This window comes from Osmia lignaria, chromosome 9 (assembly GCF_051020975.1).
Source record: "Osmia lignaria lignaria isolate PbOS001 chromosome 9, iyOsmLign1, whole genome shotgun sequence".
NCBI classification, from domain to species: Eukaryota; Metazoa; Arthropoda; class Insecta; order Hymenoptera; family Megachilidae; genus Osmia; species Osmia lignaria.
This window is the reverse complement of record NC_135040.1, coordinates 1,666,759-1,684,011: the sequence shown is the minus strand read 5'-3', so window position 1 is coordinate 1,684,011 and position 17,253 is coordinate 1,666,759. Positions and strand designations below refer to the sequence as shown.

Here is a 17,253-nt window from a genome sequence, read left to right as displayed (position 1 = left end):
TGCCGGAAAGAATCCAACTCGACAATAAACTACGTATTTATTGCGATGAGTCCGTTCGTGTTCTCTCCCCTACGGTCCTCCTGGGAATAATTTAATAAATTGTTTCCCGACCTTCTCTAACACGATCGATCAAATTCTTCGAAATTCTGTAATCCAGCGAGCTTCTATTTCAGAGATACACTCTAGTTTGTCACGAAATTGTCTTACTCGTTTATGGCTTTTTTTTACTTAAAATGTGGATACTGGAACGTTTCAGTATAAATTTTTTTGCAATAACATTTAGGTTATATTGAAAAAATATAAAAAGATGTTATATAATGTAGAGGATCGACAACCAATAGCGATCCGCGGCTTGGATCCGGAAGGAAGAGAGGCAGCACTGCCTAGCCGAGCCAACCTTTTTCTAAGATTGCCGCACTGACTCTCTGAGCTAACTTCAGTAGCTTGCGACAATGATTCTAATACGCAGTAACCAGATTGTGTTGTCATACATAATAATAAATCTTTCATTATCTCTAACTGTTTCTCATCTGTAGGCCACGACCTTTCCAACATATAATATATTATTTCATTGTTTAGTTATTTAAGGAATTCATTGAAAATTCTTAATTTATTGTTATACAACTAATTGTTAATAATATATTGTAGCAAATAGAAGATATTAATGCCAAATATTTCTATTTTTTGCACTGGAAAAATTCTTGATAGAAAATGTGAATCTTGAGACGCAGATTATCAATGATAGTTGTAAAATATATTGTCTCTCGTTATATTGCCGCGGACAGGGTTGTAGAAGCGGAAAAGTCAAGGATCCAAGCTCTCATTTAGAGGAGGAACGAATTAGAAAAGTACCATTTGCGTAAGTTATGAATGGCAATATAACGAAAGTCTACTGTAATAAAATTAAATTGCATAACAGACGCGCATTTCTAAACTTCTAAACTTTTTATATGAAAATCAGTACCAGAAACAACAAAAAGAAAAAATGCTTTGATCTAGTGCCACTGTTTCAAATAAAAAAATTCCACAGAAAATTCTCAGATTCTTGTATAGAATTCTTTTTAATTTTTATTATAAAAGGATTATTATATAACTTTTTTATATTAAAAATTCTAAGATTCTTGAATAGAATTTATATATAAAATTATAAATTATGATCCGTATAGAAAATTTTGTATTCGCATTGATACATAACATAGTTAGACTTTAACTTCAGTTGTTAACAAAATGAATCTTTAAACCTTTAAAAAATTTCGAATTTCCAGAAAAATGGGAATAATATAGATTCAACAATCATTTTGATAAACAGAAAATATTACGAAACTAATAATTCCTCGTTTTTAAAAATATACATGTTTTAGAATATTTTAATTATTAAATGTTATTTTTACCGAATTTATAACTCTTAAAAGTTTTGAGAATAAACTAACTATTCCATCTGTAACAACCTATTCCAGAAGATAAAATATCTTTCTCAATATACTAATTGAGTCTTCTTGAGAACGAATCGATTAAATCTTTTAGTTCTGTTTAATCGAAAGCTCAGCTACATTTCGCGTAAAGAAACTTTCAGTTACTCGATAGCCACTTTGCCAATGAAATGAGTGAAAAGTTTTAGTTCTTGTGTATATTCTTCTTGTCTACGTAAGCTCTGATGTACTTTTTTTTAAGGAGGCCAGCATTTCGTGAACTGATATTCTTCGACAATTAATATTCGAATTCGTGACGATATGAATATTAGCGTAACTAGATGGGGACTAGGATAAGACTAGCTCTCCTGAAAATGTGGACTGTCACCATTCTAAAATTTCAAAATTCCAAAATTTTAGCATTTCAAAGGTTTACAATTTCAAAATTTCAAAATTCGGATATTTAAAAATTTAAAGATTGCAAAGTGTCAAAATTTCAGAATTTCAAAATTAAAAAATTCTACATTACTAAAATCATAATATTTTGCTAGTTTACAATTTCTAGAGTTCAAACATTTCAGAATTCAGAGATTCTCGAGTTCAAAAATAACATAATTTCGCAATTTTACAAAATTCTAAAAATTTCAGGTCTTAAAAATTTCAAAACTTCAGAATTCTAAAATTTCAAACCCAAGAATTTCAAAATTCCAAGATTCTAAGATTCTAAAATTTTTTAATTTTATATTTCGAAAAACCCAAATTACCAAACTTTCTGAGTTTCAAAATTCCATAGTTTCAGGCCTTCTGTATTCCAGATCTTAAAGTTTTATGATTTCAATATTAATTATTTATTTTCCATAAAATTCGAATCACCATTGTGCGTTAAAATCTTTTCAGAACCGTGTCACTGTTCTTAGCGCGTACATAAATACAATTCAAGCTTTCTGTTATATTATTTGAGTTTCACGTTATTATTCAAACGTTCTATTATTCGAATAACATGTTCACAAGAGAGCTTTGTTGTAATTTTCATTTCTACGTATTCTCGTATTCGCTTTTACTTTATCCGCAAATTCCGAGTGAATTCTATGAAGAACAATTATTTAATGTACACGACGAAACGTAATCGTACCCGATTATGAAAGCAAATAAAATTATTCCATTTATAGTGGTGAATTTTTTGCAACAAGCAGACAAAGAACACTCGTGAACAATGTTTTAATAAAAGTACCACTAAAAACTATTGTAGAGCAGTACAATCGTCCCACCTATTCTTTAGACTTTATTTACAAAGAATCAGATTGTTTATTATATGACTGCTGCGTTTTTGCTTGGTCGATAGCATACATATTTTCATAACCCTTTAATCGTGTAAATTTATATTTTCAAATAAACAATTTATACAATTTTTAAGCACTAATATCACAAATTATATTTTAAGAATTATTAGGTATATTAGAAAAGCTTGATAAATTTTATACTTAAAATATTTAAAATTTTTGTGTTTCAACTTGATACTATTAATTATTCCGAGCATTAACCTTGGCAACATATTTCAAGGTCATCAAAATTTTGTAATATTCATAATATTTAAGTTTAAAATCCTTATTGTTAATTATTCTGAGCATTGACCTTGACAATCTGTTTTAAAGTCAGAAAAATTAGTGAAATTTACTATATTTTATATAATTACCTAAATTGCTCGATATTAATAAGAATTGAAATGTAATTTTAATTATAGAATTATTCGAGCACAATTAGCATTCTTTAATTACAGATTACGACCGAGATTACGGTCCACCATCGATGAGGCCGCCCGGTGAACTTCCGGTAGATGCTCTAAGTCCAGGCGTGTCCCATCGAGCTCAGCTCGTTTTTCATCTTTTGGTGAGTCTGTTGTCACTGCTATTTCCAGCCATCAGAAGGTGATTCTCACGTCGCGGGAACAGTGCTTCCAGTTCTAGTGTTTATTGGACGGTGACCAGACCGGAACCCGGTACCAGGTTCTGGTGCACCGGTTCCGGCTGGATAATGGACGAGTGCGACGACTCAAGACGCGCTTGAAATTATTTTCATACTAAATGTAGACGTATACAAAGAAAGCAAAGAGGATATATATAATATATATATATATATATATGCAAATATATTATCCTATTATTTATATGTACCTACAGGACGAGGCATCCAACATGCACGCTTAACATTACTTTTTAATTATGCATTCTATGCAAAATTTTTAGATAGAAAAATTATAGATCATCAGAGAAGACATTATGCAATGTAACAATTTTTGTGGGTGGAAATAATTCTGAAATTTAAAAATTAACTTTCCTTTTTTTAAACAAAATATGATATTTTGTATGCTAAATTAAATAATAGAAACATGTTATTCTTTATTGACGTGAACTTAAAAGTTAAGTTTAGTACTTCTTTTCTTTTTTAATTCAAGATTATTTTTTAAAAAGTCATGATATCTTATTGGAGTAATCGTTTTTGTCACGCCACTTTTCAAATATGCAAATCAGGGGAAAATATTGAAATTTAAAACATTAATTAAGAAGACATAATGCTAAGGCACCCAATTAGTTTAAACACTTAATATAATTAAATTTTTAAAAATCGTATAATAATTGCAAAAGTTTTATTTTTTAAGAAAATAAAATATCTAGTTAATAATTAAATGTAATGTCAAAAGTTAATATATTTTTATTCAGAATTTGATACTTCTGTAAATTTTGTCATAAAAAAATTGACATCCTGTTATGTAAAAAAAATGAAGCACAATTATTGATAAATTCCACCTACAAACTTAACTCACCTTATAATGCTTTCTTTGTAACTACAGAATGTTTCCATACAACAATTTTTCCTAAAATGCATAATTTGAAGAGTATGCAAGGCATACATGATAGATTTTTCACTCTGTATGTATGTATGATACAAATATGTTGTGTAAGTATATCTGCAGTGAGTATGAAAGAACTATAGGCTTAGGAATGATGACGATTTTATGAGGCGTGACATTCTTTGCGTTCGAAAAGAAAAAACAAAAAAAAAACACGACTCTCCCGGGTGGTGTATAAATTAGATAAATATACGCAAACAGAAAGACTCAGTTGTTCTCCATATAAATGAGGAATTGTATCCAATGGTTCTCAACCGGTGTTTCGAGGAACTTCAGGTATCGTCTTTCGTACACGTTATTGCTTTAAATGTTCTGCCAAATGTTTTATATCAAATAGCGTGTCGCAGTTTTGAAAAGATTGAGAATCACTGGTTTAAAAGATCTGAGTAGTTCTGTTAGATTTCTAAAGGAACGGAGAGTAATTCTCCTTCACTGTTAGGTAATATTTTACTATAAATTAGAATTCTGACATTGCGAAATTGGTTCTTTTTAATTTCACTTCAACGTCAACAGAGGTGAGATAATTTTAACCCATATAAAATTTGAAGAATAATTAGCTACTTAATTATTTCTGAAGAAGATTGTATCTTCAGTACTGTACGAAGTCTGCACGATGATAGATATAGTAGAACCTCGATTATCAGAATACTGATTAAGGAAATGATCTTTTATCGAAAATTGTAGAACATGTATTTAATATACGAAAAACAAAATAAATTCAGTTGGTCAGATAAGTGCTGTTTAGTATGCTGCACTCGCGATCAAATCAGGCTTCCCTAGGGAGAATGAAGGGAGTACGAGTTCTTAAAACTTTAATTTTGACAATATTAATCATTAAAAATAATTTAGGAACAAAATATCATAATTTGTATGTATTTTAGGATAATAATTTAATTTAGAAATATAATAAAAATAATTTAGAAACAGAATGACATAATTTGTATGTATTAAATATTAACAACATTTTGTATAATAATAAATAAATATCAATTCCAATTTTCTCGCGTAAACGTTCACACATAAGTGATGGGGAACTACAAACCTATATGTATGGGGCCCCTTTTGCTGTATTACCACTTTCCCTGAGGCCGCCTATAGAAAAGGGCGAGTACCCAGGACATCACCATTTTTCCTAGGGAAGCCTGATTTGACGGCGAGTGTACAAATGCGAGACATTCAATATATTTAATAAAATAAATTGACCTTTCAACAGCGAAGCCTGGTTCAATCGTGACCCAAACCTTCAAAACCTATACAATGATAATAACGTAAAATTAAATATACAATTTTTGAACAAAAAAATTATTTTAATATTTATGTAAAATAAATTAATAATTAAATTAAATAAATTAAATAAATTAAATTGGAGCTCTCTCCATGGTCCGCCGTCCGAAAGTTAAAATGAATCGCTCAATTGGCATTCAAAGATATTAAAAAAACCAAGAACAAGCACTAAAGGAAGTTCAGGTATTTTTTTCATTTAATTTTTAAGATTGCATCAATTTTATAGGTTAGGTATTATAATTGCAATATATTCATATCTTTAACTATTTATGTTAAATTAATGTTGTTCAAGATTTTATGCAAATCTGAATGAATTTTGTACTAATTTCGTATATTTAATACTTTGTTCAATTACATTCTATTTATCGTAATTAGTATCATGAGTTCTGATAATCAAGCTTCTACTTGAATAATTCTACTTCGAATAATCAAATTTCTACTTTCTATTTTCGGACAGCGATTGGTATTTTCCACAAATTTTCTATATTGCATACACACGAAGATCTCATTAGTATCCGTTATTCATACACATATACACACACACAATAAAATTGGATTTCTGAACTATTGTAATACCCATTGTTCATTCGCAATTTGATTGAATGTTAGTTCTTCGACCGCGAACAAGGCACAGTCGTAATTCGGTATATAATAATACATATACATACGTACGTATGAAAGGATTAACATACATATACATATATACATATAATCGAATCGTAGTTGTGTTGGGATATGCGCTCTGAAGTCTTATCATTAGCTGTTTGATTGGCAAAGCGTGCATGCACTAACACGGAGGCTAGCTATACATACATACGTAAGATATACGAGAAGCATTCGTGCATTCTGTGAAGTTTTGTGAGTTCCCATGTACGAGAATAAAGAAAAGTGTGACGTGTCGTTGCGTAGCCCCGAATCATCGGCGACGGTATTTTCGAACAGAGAGAGCTTCGTCGTTTCAGTTCAAATTATACATTGCTGTGAAAAAAGAACAGGAATTTCTCCTGTAACACATCGGTGACAATATTTTTAGCCATACTAAAAACCTGAAGCAGATTTATACCGAAGCTGATCCATAAATCTTGAAAAGAAGTTCATTTTGGTCTGCGAACTGTTTGATGTACAGTGAATCGCATAAAGGTTCGTACGGTTTCAATTCGTAACTGGATGTACAGTGTCGAGCAAGATAAACCTTTCTAGGGAAAATGGCGATGTAAGGGAATGGGTCTCAACAGTCGCTATAGTATTTGAGGTATCAAGTATTGTGCTTAATTTGAAAGAGGTATTAGTATTTATTTTTTAAATATAATTAAGTATAAATTTAAGGAGAGAGTTTTTATTTGATGGATAATTTATATCGATGTTTACAATATCTCAATAATTCTTAAAACCTTGATTTTGAAGATATTAATGTTAGGATTACTAATAGAAAAAATTAATATAATTCTTAATTATTAAATAATACAGAATTTAATATTTAACTAAATGATATTAAATAGTAAGATAAATGTTAAATTCAATTTCTTCGAGTAAACGTTCACACGCGAATAGTGGTGACTCCTTTCTTAACACTGTACGGTACCGAGTGCATTAACCTTCTTTAGAGATAAAGGTAGAATACATATATAAATGATATCATAGTGATATTTATTAATTATTGAATTAGTAAAGGAATTGTTAAAATTATGATCTCTCTTTTTGTAAACAAATATTTTGAAAAATTATTAAATTAAATTTCTTCGGAAAGAAAGCTGGATATACAAAAATTTTGTTTTATATTTTCGACTTATTTCATACATAGAATCATCCTCTTCTCGGTTGTCCGATTAATATTGGACGACCCTATATAATAGGTACTGCTTTAATAGTAATTATCCAAATGCACTTTAGCTGTACAGTCAACTCTCGTTATATTGCCATGTGTGCAAAATGGCATTCACATGGATTTTTAAGCATACCAGTACCACCTTTCCACTATCATAGTCTATGAAAAGTACGCATTTCTGTCCCCACCCCCTCAAATGACAGTTTGAAGGCTTGACAAATTTTCCATTGCTACAGCCCTGTCGGTGGCAACGTAACAAGAGTCTGCTGTTTTTTATGACAAATAGTTGCGTAAAATATCCCAATCACAGCATTTTATCCATCATTTCAGTTATAAAAATTAATACTTTGGGTAGTCAATGTCATACATTACCAGTTATTAATTGAAAGGGTACGGATATTTTTGCAATTTACTGTAGAAGTACTACCATTTTTAACACGTTCACCGCCATTTCAGTCATTACTGATCGACATCATGAATTTAACCCAGTCAGATAATTAAAAGATAAAAACAGTAAGATAGTTTTGCATATAACTAAAATTACACGACTAATTTAAAATAGTAAATTCAAATATTATATACAATATACATTTAATTTTTACTCTTTAATAATTCATATTATGATGTAGCGGTTAACGTGTTAACTTATGCAGTTTCATATATTAGTATCATAACTAAAAGTGTGAAAATAACACCAAAGAAGCATGTACTATCAATGTTTATGATCACCTATTACCAAATCCTTACTGAATTTCAGTTTTATACATATTTAGCAAGGATGGTTGTAAACATCAAAGTTATTGTAATTAGAAATTTAAAACTACTTTTTTGTCTCAAAAACAGTCCAAGGTTTGTAAGATCTAGATGATAATAAGTGGAAACTGTACGCTTGTATAATATTTATTAGTCTCTGTCTTATATTATTTATTTATTATCATTATTATTTAAAGGAACCTTAGCTGATTGTATCAGATACTTTTAATTACTTACTTAGACGCATTAGAAGCTTTTCTAAATAAATATATTATTTCAGAAATATTTGAAATATTGATATTACCAATGTACTAATGTAACTTTCATGCAGTTTTGTTATACAAAAATTAGATTGCATGAAGATAAATTGAATGATTAGATGTAATAATAATTCATATTTCATTTAACATTATCCTATACATATAGATAAAACGGAAATGGAAAAGAACTATGTAATTTCAAAGCTTTAAACGATAATGTACACTCTACACGGTTAAGCGAGCTGTGTACAGTATCGAGCATAGTAGACTTCCCTAGGGAAAAGGACAATCTAGGGGAAGAAGCTATAATACGTGCTTGAGAGTTACTAAGCATTATGAATAACTACAAATATAAATATTACAGATTTCAATAATGAACTCAAAATCCTAATTTTGAAGATATTAATGTGAAGCTCAATTTAGAAGGAATTATTATAATTCTTAATGATTAAATTTTAAAGTGACAAAATTTAAAATTCAAAAGACCTAAACTCAAATTTTTAGGCATCAGAATATAAAGTTTCAAAAAATAATAATAATAAAATAGATTTTTTCAGAAAAAACACGAATGACGAGGCTTTTACACCTACAGTGCCATTTTCCCTAGAGAAGCCTTCGTGCTCGGAATTGTACCCTATTCCTTACTAACAAAATTATTTTACATTTGTACGCTGCGGATTCAAGTGAGGGGTACGAGAAATGTTACGCGTCTTTACCGATTTATTCTGTAAATATTGTAGATACGTTGTGCTGTGATCAATTCGAATCGTCGTCTATGCGAAAATGATTCGAGGCTGCGATTGTTAAAGCGAGTGCAAAATGCAAGTGTTGTGAATAGTATATATATATATATATATACCAACTGTTTGACGCGATATGGCGATGATCGTTCGGTAGAAAAGAAATTGAGGCTACAGCGATTATAGATATGTCGTACTGAATTATTATAACAACGTTATTAATGTATTATGCCCGATGGTTTCACTGTATCGACAAATTTGTACGGATCTGCTGGACATTCGAAAATATCCGCGAAATGAGAATTAAATGTAAATGGTGAGATTGTCGGTCTGAATATCTTAATAAATCGAATACACGACTGCCATTATAAATAATCCTTAAATCATTTCCAGCCTCCAATCCATGTAATTCTATTTGCTTGAATTTGATTTTTATTTAAAAATATTATAATATATTATAATTTTATAAAACCGATCATTTTGCAGTGATAGTAATTAAGGGTGATATGAAGTTAATCGATAATAATAGGTAGCTGAGATTTGATACATACAGCAAGAAAGTGAATTGCAGTTTTAAGGACTGATAAAGGTAAGTGCGTGATCGTTATATTTAATATTACTTACAGTTTATGGTTAATTAGATGTACAGGGTGTAAAAAAATTAAATGTCACGACCTATATGGGGTGATTCTACACCTCTGGATCGGTGGAGATCTGTCAAAGAAAGCGACCGCAAAATTGACCTTGACCCCTAATTCTTCAGTGAATTAAATTCATTCTTATTTTCTTTTACACGCAGTCGTTATTTTGTCTTTTTAAATATGCTCTCTTAGAATTTACCCTTCCTATATGCTGGCATTGTGATTGAAATTCAAGAATTGTCCTATAGCATGAAACTCGAGCGATACGCGAGACTGCCGCGCCAAGATCACTGCAGAGGGGTACCGGGCGACTCAACGTTTAATGCATTATGGTATATGGAAACTTTGACGGCTTTTTTCTAGGAGAAGGGTTGATTTCCGGCACATGGTTCCTTTCAGACTTTTTATCCCCTCGATGAGCACTATACGATAAGCCAATAAAAAAGTTTGACCTTGAAATTAGGGGTCAAGGTCAATTTTGCGGTCGCTTTCTTTGACAGATCTCCACCGATCCAGAGGTGTAGAATCACCCCATATAGGTCGTGACATTTAATTTTTTTACACCCTGTACAGTAAAACCTGGATAAATGCAACCAAGATTGGGTCCCAGTGGTTGCATTTATCCAAGCGAGGTGTCGAATCTCGGGTTACACGCGACGACCAGCCAAGCGTGAACGTAGAAAAGGACAGACAGTAGCGGAAAGAGAGAGGTCCGATGATCAAAGGAAAGAGCCGAAACGTGTCGGTGTGACTAATAGTAATTCAACTATAAAACTTTTTTATTTTTGACTTTTTTTTATTGAAAATTTTACTAACGCATTGGTGAAATTTTTCTGATTAAAATGGTACCAAACACGATATAGTTTCAATAATAATTACTTGCTAAAATTGATGTTAAAGATTGGCGAAAAGCAACAGAGATCGAAATCAAAACCAGTCGCGGTGTCGGCTCTGGTTTCAAAGGTTTCATTTATCCAGGCAAGGTGGCAATTCTGGGCATTTAATATTGCATTTATCCAAGGGAGGTGTCGATTCTGCGTCCGTACACATGTTTTTTATTCAGCCGACATGCGGATTCTGTTTCCGTACACATGTATTGTATTCAACCGACACGGTCGGATCATATTACACGGCTTCCTCGTCGAGCGGCTCGGTTCGCCTAGGGGGATCCCCCCAAGTGGAGGGGATAGCGATGTTGCACTTATCCAAGCATTCTTTCGTTGCATTTATCCAGGTTTTACTGTATTACTACAAGTTTTATATTTTATGTTGACTGCCAAGCTGAGATTATTGAAAATTTTATTAGACAACATGTTTATTTTGAACATATGAAACACGAAAGACAATGCCACTATGTTAAAACCATACCAAGACCTCACCACATAAAAAATACCACAAAAGCCAAATGGTATCAAATCTGGACCACAACAAAGAGAACAAAAATATACAACATAATACAAAACTTTTATCTACCAACTCCCCGTTGTATCCTAAACAGAAAAGAGAAATCCATAATGTCCCGACTGAGGTTAGGTCACACTAAAACCACATATGAACACTTAATCAAAAAAATTTAAGAATCTCACTGCAGCTACTGCCTCAACGAAATCCTTACAGTCGATCATATCCTATATCAGTACAGAAAAACCGAACTACAAAGAACCCAGGATCAGATCCGAGATATCATAAATTTTCTTAGAGATAAATATATGCAACCTCGCAGTCGATGAGATGTAAAACACTCCTAAACAACCACAACAACGATATCATTGTGTTGTACATTCCTGATCAAAGGAAGCTTCCCCAGGAAAAATAGTGATGTGTGTTTCCGCCTTCTCCCGGGCTCCCATCCCAATCCGTAGGCATCGCCGGGGAAATTGACCATGCAGGCAGTGATGTGCTGCCGTAGGATTTTTTCTCACTAGGATGTTCTTAAAGCTGGTTCAGACACGGCTAGTAGCGTGTGGCGAGTAGTTTAGTGTATGAACACTACAGTTTAGTCGAGTAGTTTAGTACCAGCCTTTAAGGCTGGTTCAGACACGGCTAGTAATTTAGTCGAGTGGGGAGTAGCTACTTACTTCTAAACCAGGGGTCGCCAAATTGGTCGATATCGACCCCTAGGGGTCGATATAATATAATTAAGGATCGATCCGATGTAGGGGGTCGATTAGGGGTCGATGAATACCAATGCTATTCAATCGCAAAATTATTGATAGCAATACAGTATATACGATTTTCGTTTGGAATGCCATTTGTAATTACAATATAGTAAGTAAAGTTTAGCTGACGCGATGTCATTTTTACGCGCATTACGCATAAGCTATGTCCCCACCACTTGACTCTGGCAACTGTGCACGCCTCTCTGGCCATACGGTAGGCCCATACCCCTTGCCCTATGACGCTTGCCCCTTACTCAAGCAGTAGAGCACTGGTGGGGACATAGCTATATATAGCTCGCATCTCACATTCGATACGTTTGCATATTACTACATTCCTTTTTCTTTTTTAACTTTTTTTTATAGAGGGGGTCGATAAGAGAATTAGCACATTTTTGGGGGTCAATGATCAAAAAAGTTTGGCAACCCCTGTACTAAACCGTTTAGCGCATAGAAAAGTGCCCGGACTAGTACAGTTGAGCTTTGGAAATCGAGAATACAAGATATATCGCTTGACTAAAGAAATGCGTCCGGGCAGGTCTGTTCGGAAGCCTAGTTAGTGGTGGGGGAAGCCTACTCGACCAGAAAGATCCAATGAAACGGATCTACTCGACTAAACCGTTTTACTAAACTACTCGACTAAACTGCAGTGTCTATGCACTAAACTACTTGCCACTCGACTAAACTACTAGCCGTGTCTGAACCAGCCTTCAGATGTAGTATCACTTACGCATGCGCACGTAGCCCCGCAGTGAGAAAAAATTCTATGACAGCGTATCGTTGCATGCAGAAAAGGGACCTTCTGTGCATACATACATTAGATTCAGTAATCTGTTCGGTGTCAAATAATGTTTACACTGTCTTAAAGTCAAATACGACGAAAAGCCAAATATTTCACAATTCTACTACTGTAAATCGTGTAATATGTTAGTCAAAATATCATGTAATATGCGTTTTGAATTCGTATCGATGCCCTCTACAATATGGTAAAAAAAAATGTCTTCCTACTTATAAAACCAAAGGTGACCTCGATTTCACCATCAAAACACTGTTTTCCAAAGTGTTTTTTACTGATATCTATTGTACACTTCATACCCTGCAACTCTTGTTCGAAACTTTCTTTTGTTAGATAGCTGCAAGTAGGTGAAAGATCGTGCGTCGCGTTAGAAGTCTGTGGCCTCCACCACTTGCGTATAAACGTTTACGCGGAAGAATTTGAATTGATATTCATTATACTATTCATATTTTTTATTCATACACTAAATTGTATAATATGTAATATGTAATTGAAAATTAAATTATTTTCTCTCTAAATTGCTTTTAATATTAATATCGTCAAAATTAAAACTTTGAGAGCTCCTGCTTCCCCTATATCACCATTTTCTCTAAGGAAACCTGATTTGATCGCGAGTGTACTAGCCATCCCAGTCTGCCAATGCAAATTCAATAGAAAGCATTTAATTTATTATAAAGGATTAAATTGAAGAAAAACCTACTGTAATCTTAAAAATTCTAGTATTTCTTTTACAAAAAAATCTAAAGATTACTATCTATTTTGTTTTATAAATCAACAATTTGTGGTTTTAATCTAATAGCATGCGGAGACGTTTCCTAGCTATAATCACAAATGGAGAAAATTAAACCTATTATTAAGTAAAATTATATTAGTTTTTACAGGTATTATCGATCTATAAAAAGAATTAATTTCTGCAGAGGTATTGCGTCTATATTTTTATGTTACATGTTTCTTTTTTTTAAATTCAACAATAAATTTTCACGAATTATCGTCCATTTTTTTCACTTTCCATCTTCTTTTCTCCCTTTTTTTATCGAACCTGTCTGTTCCGATCACAGGATTCTCTGATCGTGATTTGTCAACTAAATCTTTTTATCCTACTTCTTTCTCTTTAATTTTTAACATCCAACGTTTCACAGTTCTCACATTGACACACTGATCTCCATAAACAGCTTTCAATCTTTCATGAATGTCAATTGGTGCAACATTCTCTGCTGCAAGAAATCCAATAACTGCTCACTGCTTGAAACGCACATCTGACAGGTCGTCATTTTCACTCATACTAGATGTTGAAGATGAAAAGGAAAGAAGAGAGATTCACGTTAAATCGACCATAGGAAATTTCTTTGAAGCGTGAAAGCTGAAAATGTTGCTTTTAATTATTTTTCTCAGAGAGAAGAAAAATGTTTCACTAATTCTTGACGAAATTCAAAGACAAAATGGATATTTGGAATCCCTAATTCAATATTTGATATTAATTGTACCTATTGATGTATAGTATATAATGGACAAACTAAAAGACAAATCTATAAAAACGAGAATTATAAAAATGATTGATAAATTACTTTTATTATAACACATACTTTTATCCAAATACATGTTTGATAATTCATACACCATAACGCAAAAGCTTTTAGTAGTAGAAACCGATTGTATCAAGTATAAAAGACTAATATTTAGAATGTTGTACAAAAATCTTAATTCTATTAGAAGTAGAGAAGTAAATAAATAGAGAAATAAAGAAATAAAGAAATAGAAAAATAGAGGAATAGAGAAATACAGAAATAGAGTAATAGGCAACTAAAAAAATAGAAAAATGGAAAAATGGAAAAATTGGAAAATTGAAAAATAGGGAAAGAGAGAAATAGAAACGTTCAGAAGATTCCAATTTTAAGATTCTGTCTCTAATTCTATCAGAGACAGAACAACTTACTTTTTGATCTGCGACGAGCTATAAAAAAATGCCACGTTTTTTTAAACAAAGAGAAGACCAGATATTATTTTTGTTGTTTCTATGTATATTCTCCCCAATTAAAGCTTATTATAGAAGAATTTATTTGACTAAGCAGTTAGATATCCTTTTCAGCCAGTTAAAAAAAACAGCTTTGTTAATATTGAGTTTAATAAATAAGGTAGGTGTACACAATTGTGCCATGCTGATATTTAAAATGTTATGCAATTTTTAATTTAATTTAATTTAATTTAATTTAATTTAATTGTTTAAGGTCGCATACACCTCGCGGTTATTAGTGACCACTGTTACATTTGTGGATAGTCAAACTATTAAGTAGCTATAGTGAGTTGTACAGTTCAATGTCTTTTTGAAAATTCACTAAATTTTTACACTGGTTGTGGCTGTTAAGCAGGGTGTGAACTTCATTGAGGAAATTATGTTTGAGTCTTTTTCGGTGTATTTGGGGCATCGCAATAGAATGTGTTTAACACTGTAGTTTTCGTCGCAGTCTGGGCATTTCTTCGGTTCTTCCTTTGTGATCAGGTGGATGTGAGTTAAATTTGTGTGACCGATTCTCAATCTGGTTATCCGGACTTGGTCCGCTCTGGGTAGCGATAGGGCTGGGTTGTGTTCGAAGATGTCCTTTCTTAACGCTTTAAGGTGGGTGTGTTTCGAATTTATCCACTGTTCATTGCGTAACGATTCCAATAGCGCTTTTACTAAGTTTTTCAGGTCCTGGTAATAGACTGGTATTTGAGAATGTTCTTTCAATAGAGATGCTCTTTTAGCAACGTCATCAGCTTGTTCGTTTCCTGGTATGCCAACGTGGGAAGGAACCCATCGAAACAGTATATTTTTGGTATTCAGTTTAGATTTTCTTCTATTGTTTCTTTTCTAAATATCCATTTCAAGAAATTTTCAAATGTACCATGTAGTTTAGACCCCAGTGAAGAAGAAATAAAAAATTATACACATCTAATTATCTAATTAAGTACACATTAATTACAACATTATTAATATAATTATATTAAAGTAAATGCAGATAATAATGATAAAATTAATTGTGTTTATTTTACACGTGAAACTGTAATAATGTTTACTGTTGGATCAAAAAGAGGTCTAAGGGGGGCTACAGCTTTGAATCCTACTTTCTAATGGACCCCTTTCTGATCTCTTCATGTACAATATCAAACAAATATTAAATGAAATTTTTTCAACTGTTGCCCTTTGGAATAATTAACTATTACAACAAATATAAAGATAAATCGACCCAATATTATCAAAATATACAGGATGTCACACGTGTAATAATACTTACTACGATTTTTCAAATACTTCCGAAAATATGACGAAGAAATGTTTTAAACAAATCGGCTACAAGTTGCAATACAAAACTTCCAATAAATGTTTTCTATTCCATAAAAAATCAGTACATCAGTTATGAACTTCAACACTATGGAATCAAAAATATGTAGTGTTATTTAAAAAGAATCAAGGTTGTCTTGATACTTTACTGAAAAAAATATTTATTGAAAATTTTTCTGATTGCACCTTGTAATCAACTAAAAACTAACCAACTTTTGTTTATAAGACATTTTCGTCGGATCTTCGGAATGCTTGAAAAATCGTGGTAAGTTTTATATAGCACATCTTGCATATGTTTTTGATATCTGTCCTTTAACATTATGTTTCTTTAGGATTAAATGTTATTTAATTTTATTTAGAAGCAATTTCAATTTTTTAGCCAAAATCAACTAAGGCGCTCGTCGAATGTCTAACAGCCCTGGGCTTCAGGAATCTTAATCCGCTCCTGATAGTGTTCTGTATTCTATAATAAACTGTATGTTCCTAATTGTAAGAGCTTTCAATTGATGTCCTGCAATGGTACGTTTCTACAATCGTCTTAGATCCCTTTACGTCGTTAGCAAACCGAACAGGTAAAATATAACAATGGTAGTGAAAGGGTGTGAATGATCTGACTGGAAATCGTCCATGGAAATTCCATGTCCTCTAACAAACGTAATTCCGTGACGTGTTGTAATGTCCTTTGAAATATTGGATACGCGCGAGTAATTTCCATCTGTAATGAAATCGATATGTAAATGAGATAACAAGTTCGATTGTCTGCATTTCAGTTCATAACGTCTGCGCTAAAGCCCAGTCAGCGGACTGCCTCTAATAACGTGTCCCACTGTTTTCAATAATAATGAAAACGATAAGCCGCTTTTAAAGCAAAATCGGAACAATTATTCCGTGATACACATACCGTATGCTATAATGTGCAATACCGCGATTCACCTAACCGTTAGGCCCTAACGTAATCATATGAATTGATTTCATAATAAAGTAGCATAGAACACGTGATTATCAATTGACTAAAAGTACGACATACAGTAGTCTCTCGTTATATTGCCGCGGACGGGCAACTAAAAAAGCGGGACGTTTTTCTAGCTTCCAAGTTCTCATTTGGAGGGATAGGGGAAAGATAGAAATGTATCGTTTTCATAAGCTATGATAGTGAAAGAGC

The 17,253-nt window shown here is 32.3% G+C and overlaps 1 protein-coding gene across 8 annotated transcripts in view; it reads left to right on the top strand.

Moving 5' to 3' along the window:
• The window catches only part of LOC117609900 (neurotrimin), a 454,130-nt gene that overhangs the window by 415,105 nt on the left and 21,772 nt on the right, over positions 1-17,253 (top strand). For 5 of the 8 annotated variants that reach the window (XM_076689916.1, XM_034336656.2, XM_034336657.2 and 2 more), the window contains one exon: positions 3,187-3,577. The exons of the other annotated variants lie outside the window; for them this stretch is intronic. In XM_076689916.1, the coding sequence (XP_076546031.1) occupies positions 3,187-3,338 (152 nt within the window). In that variant the 3' untranslated portion in view covers positions 3,339-3,577. Of the gene's footprint in view, positions 1-3,186; positions 3,578-17,253 lie in introns of those variants that run through there. 8 annotated transcript variants of the gene reach the window in all.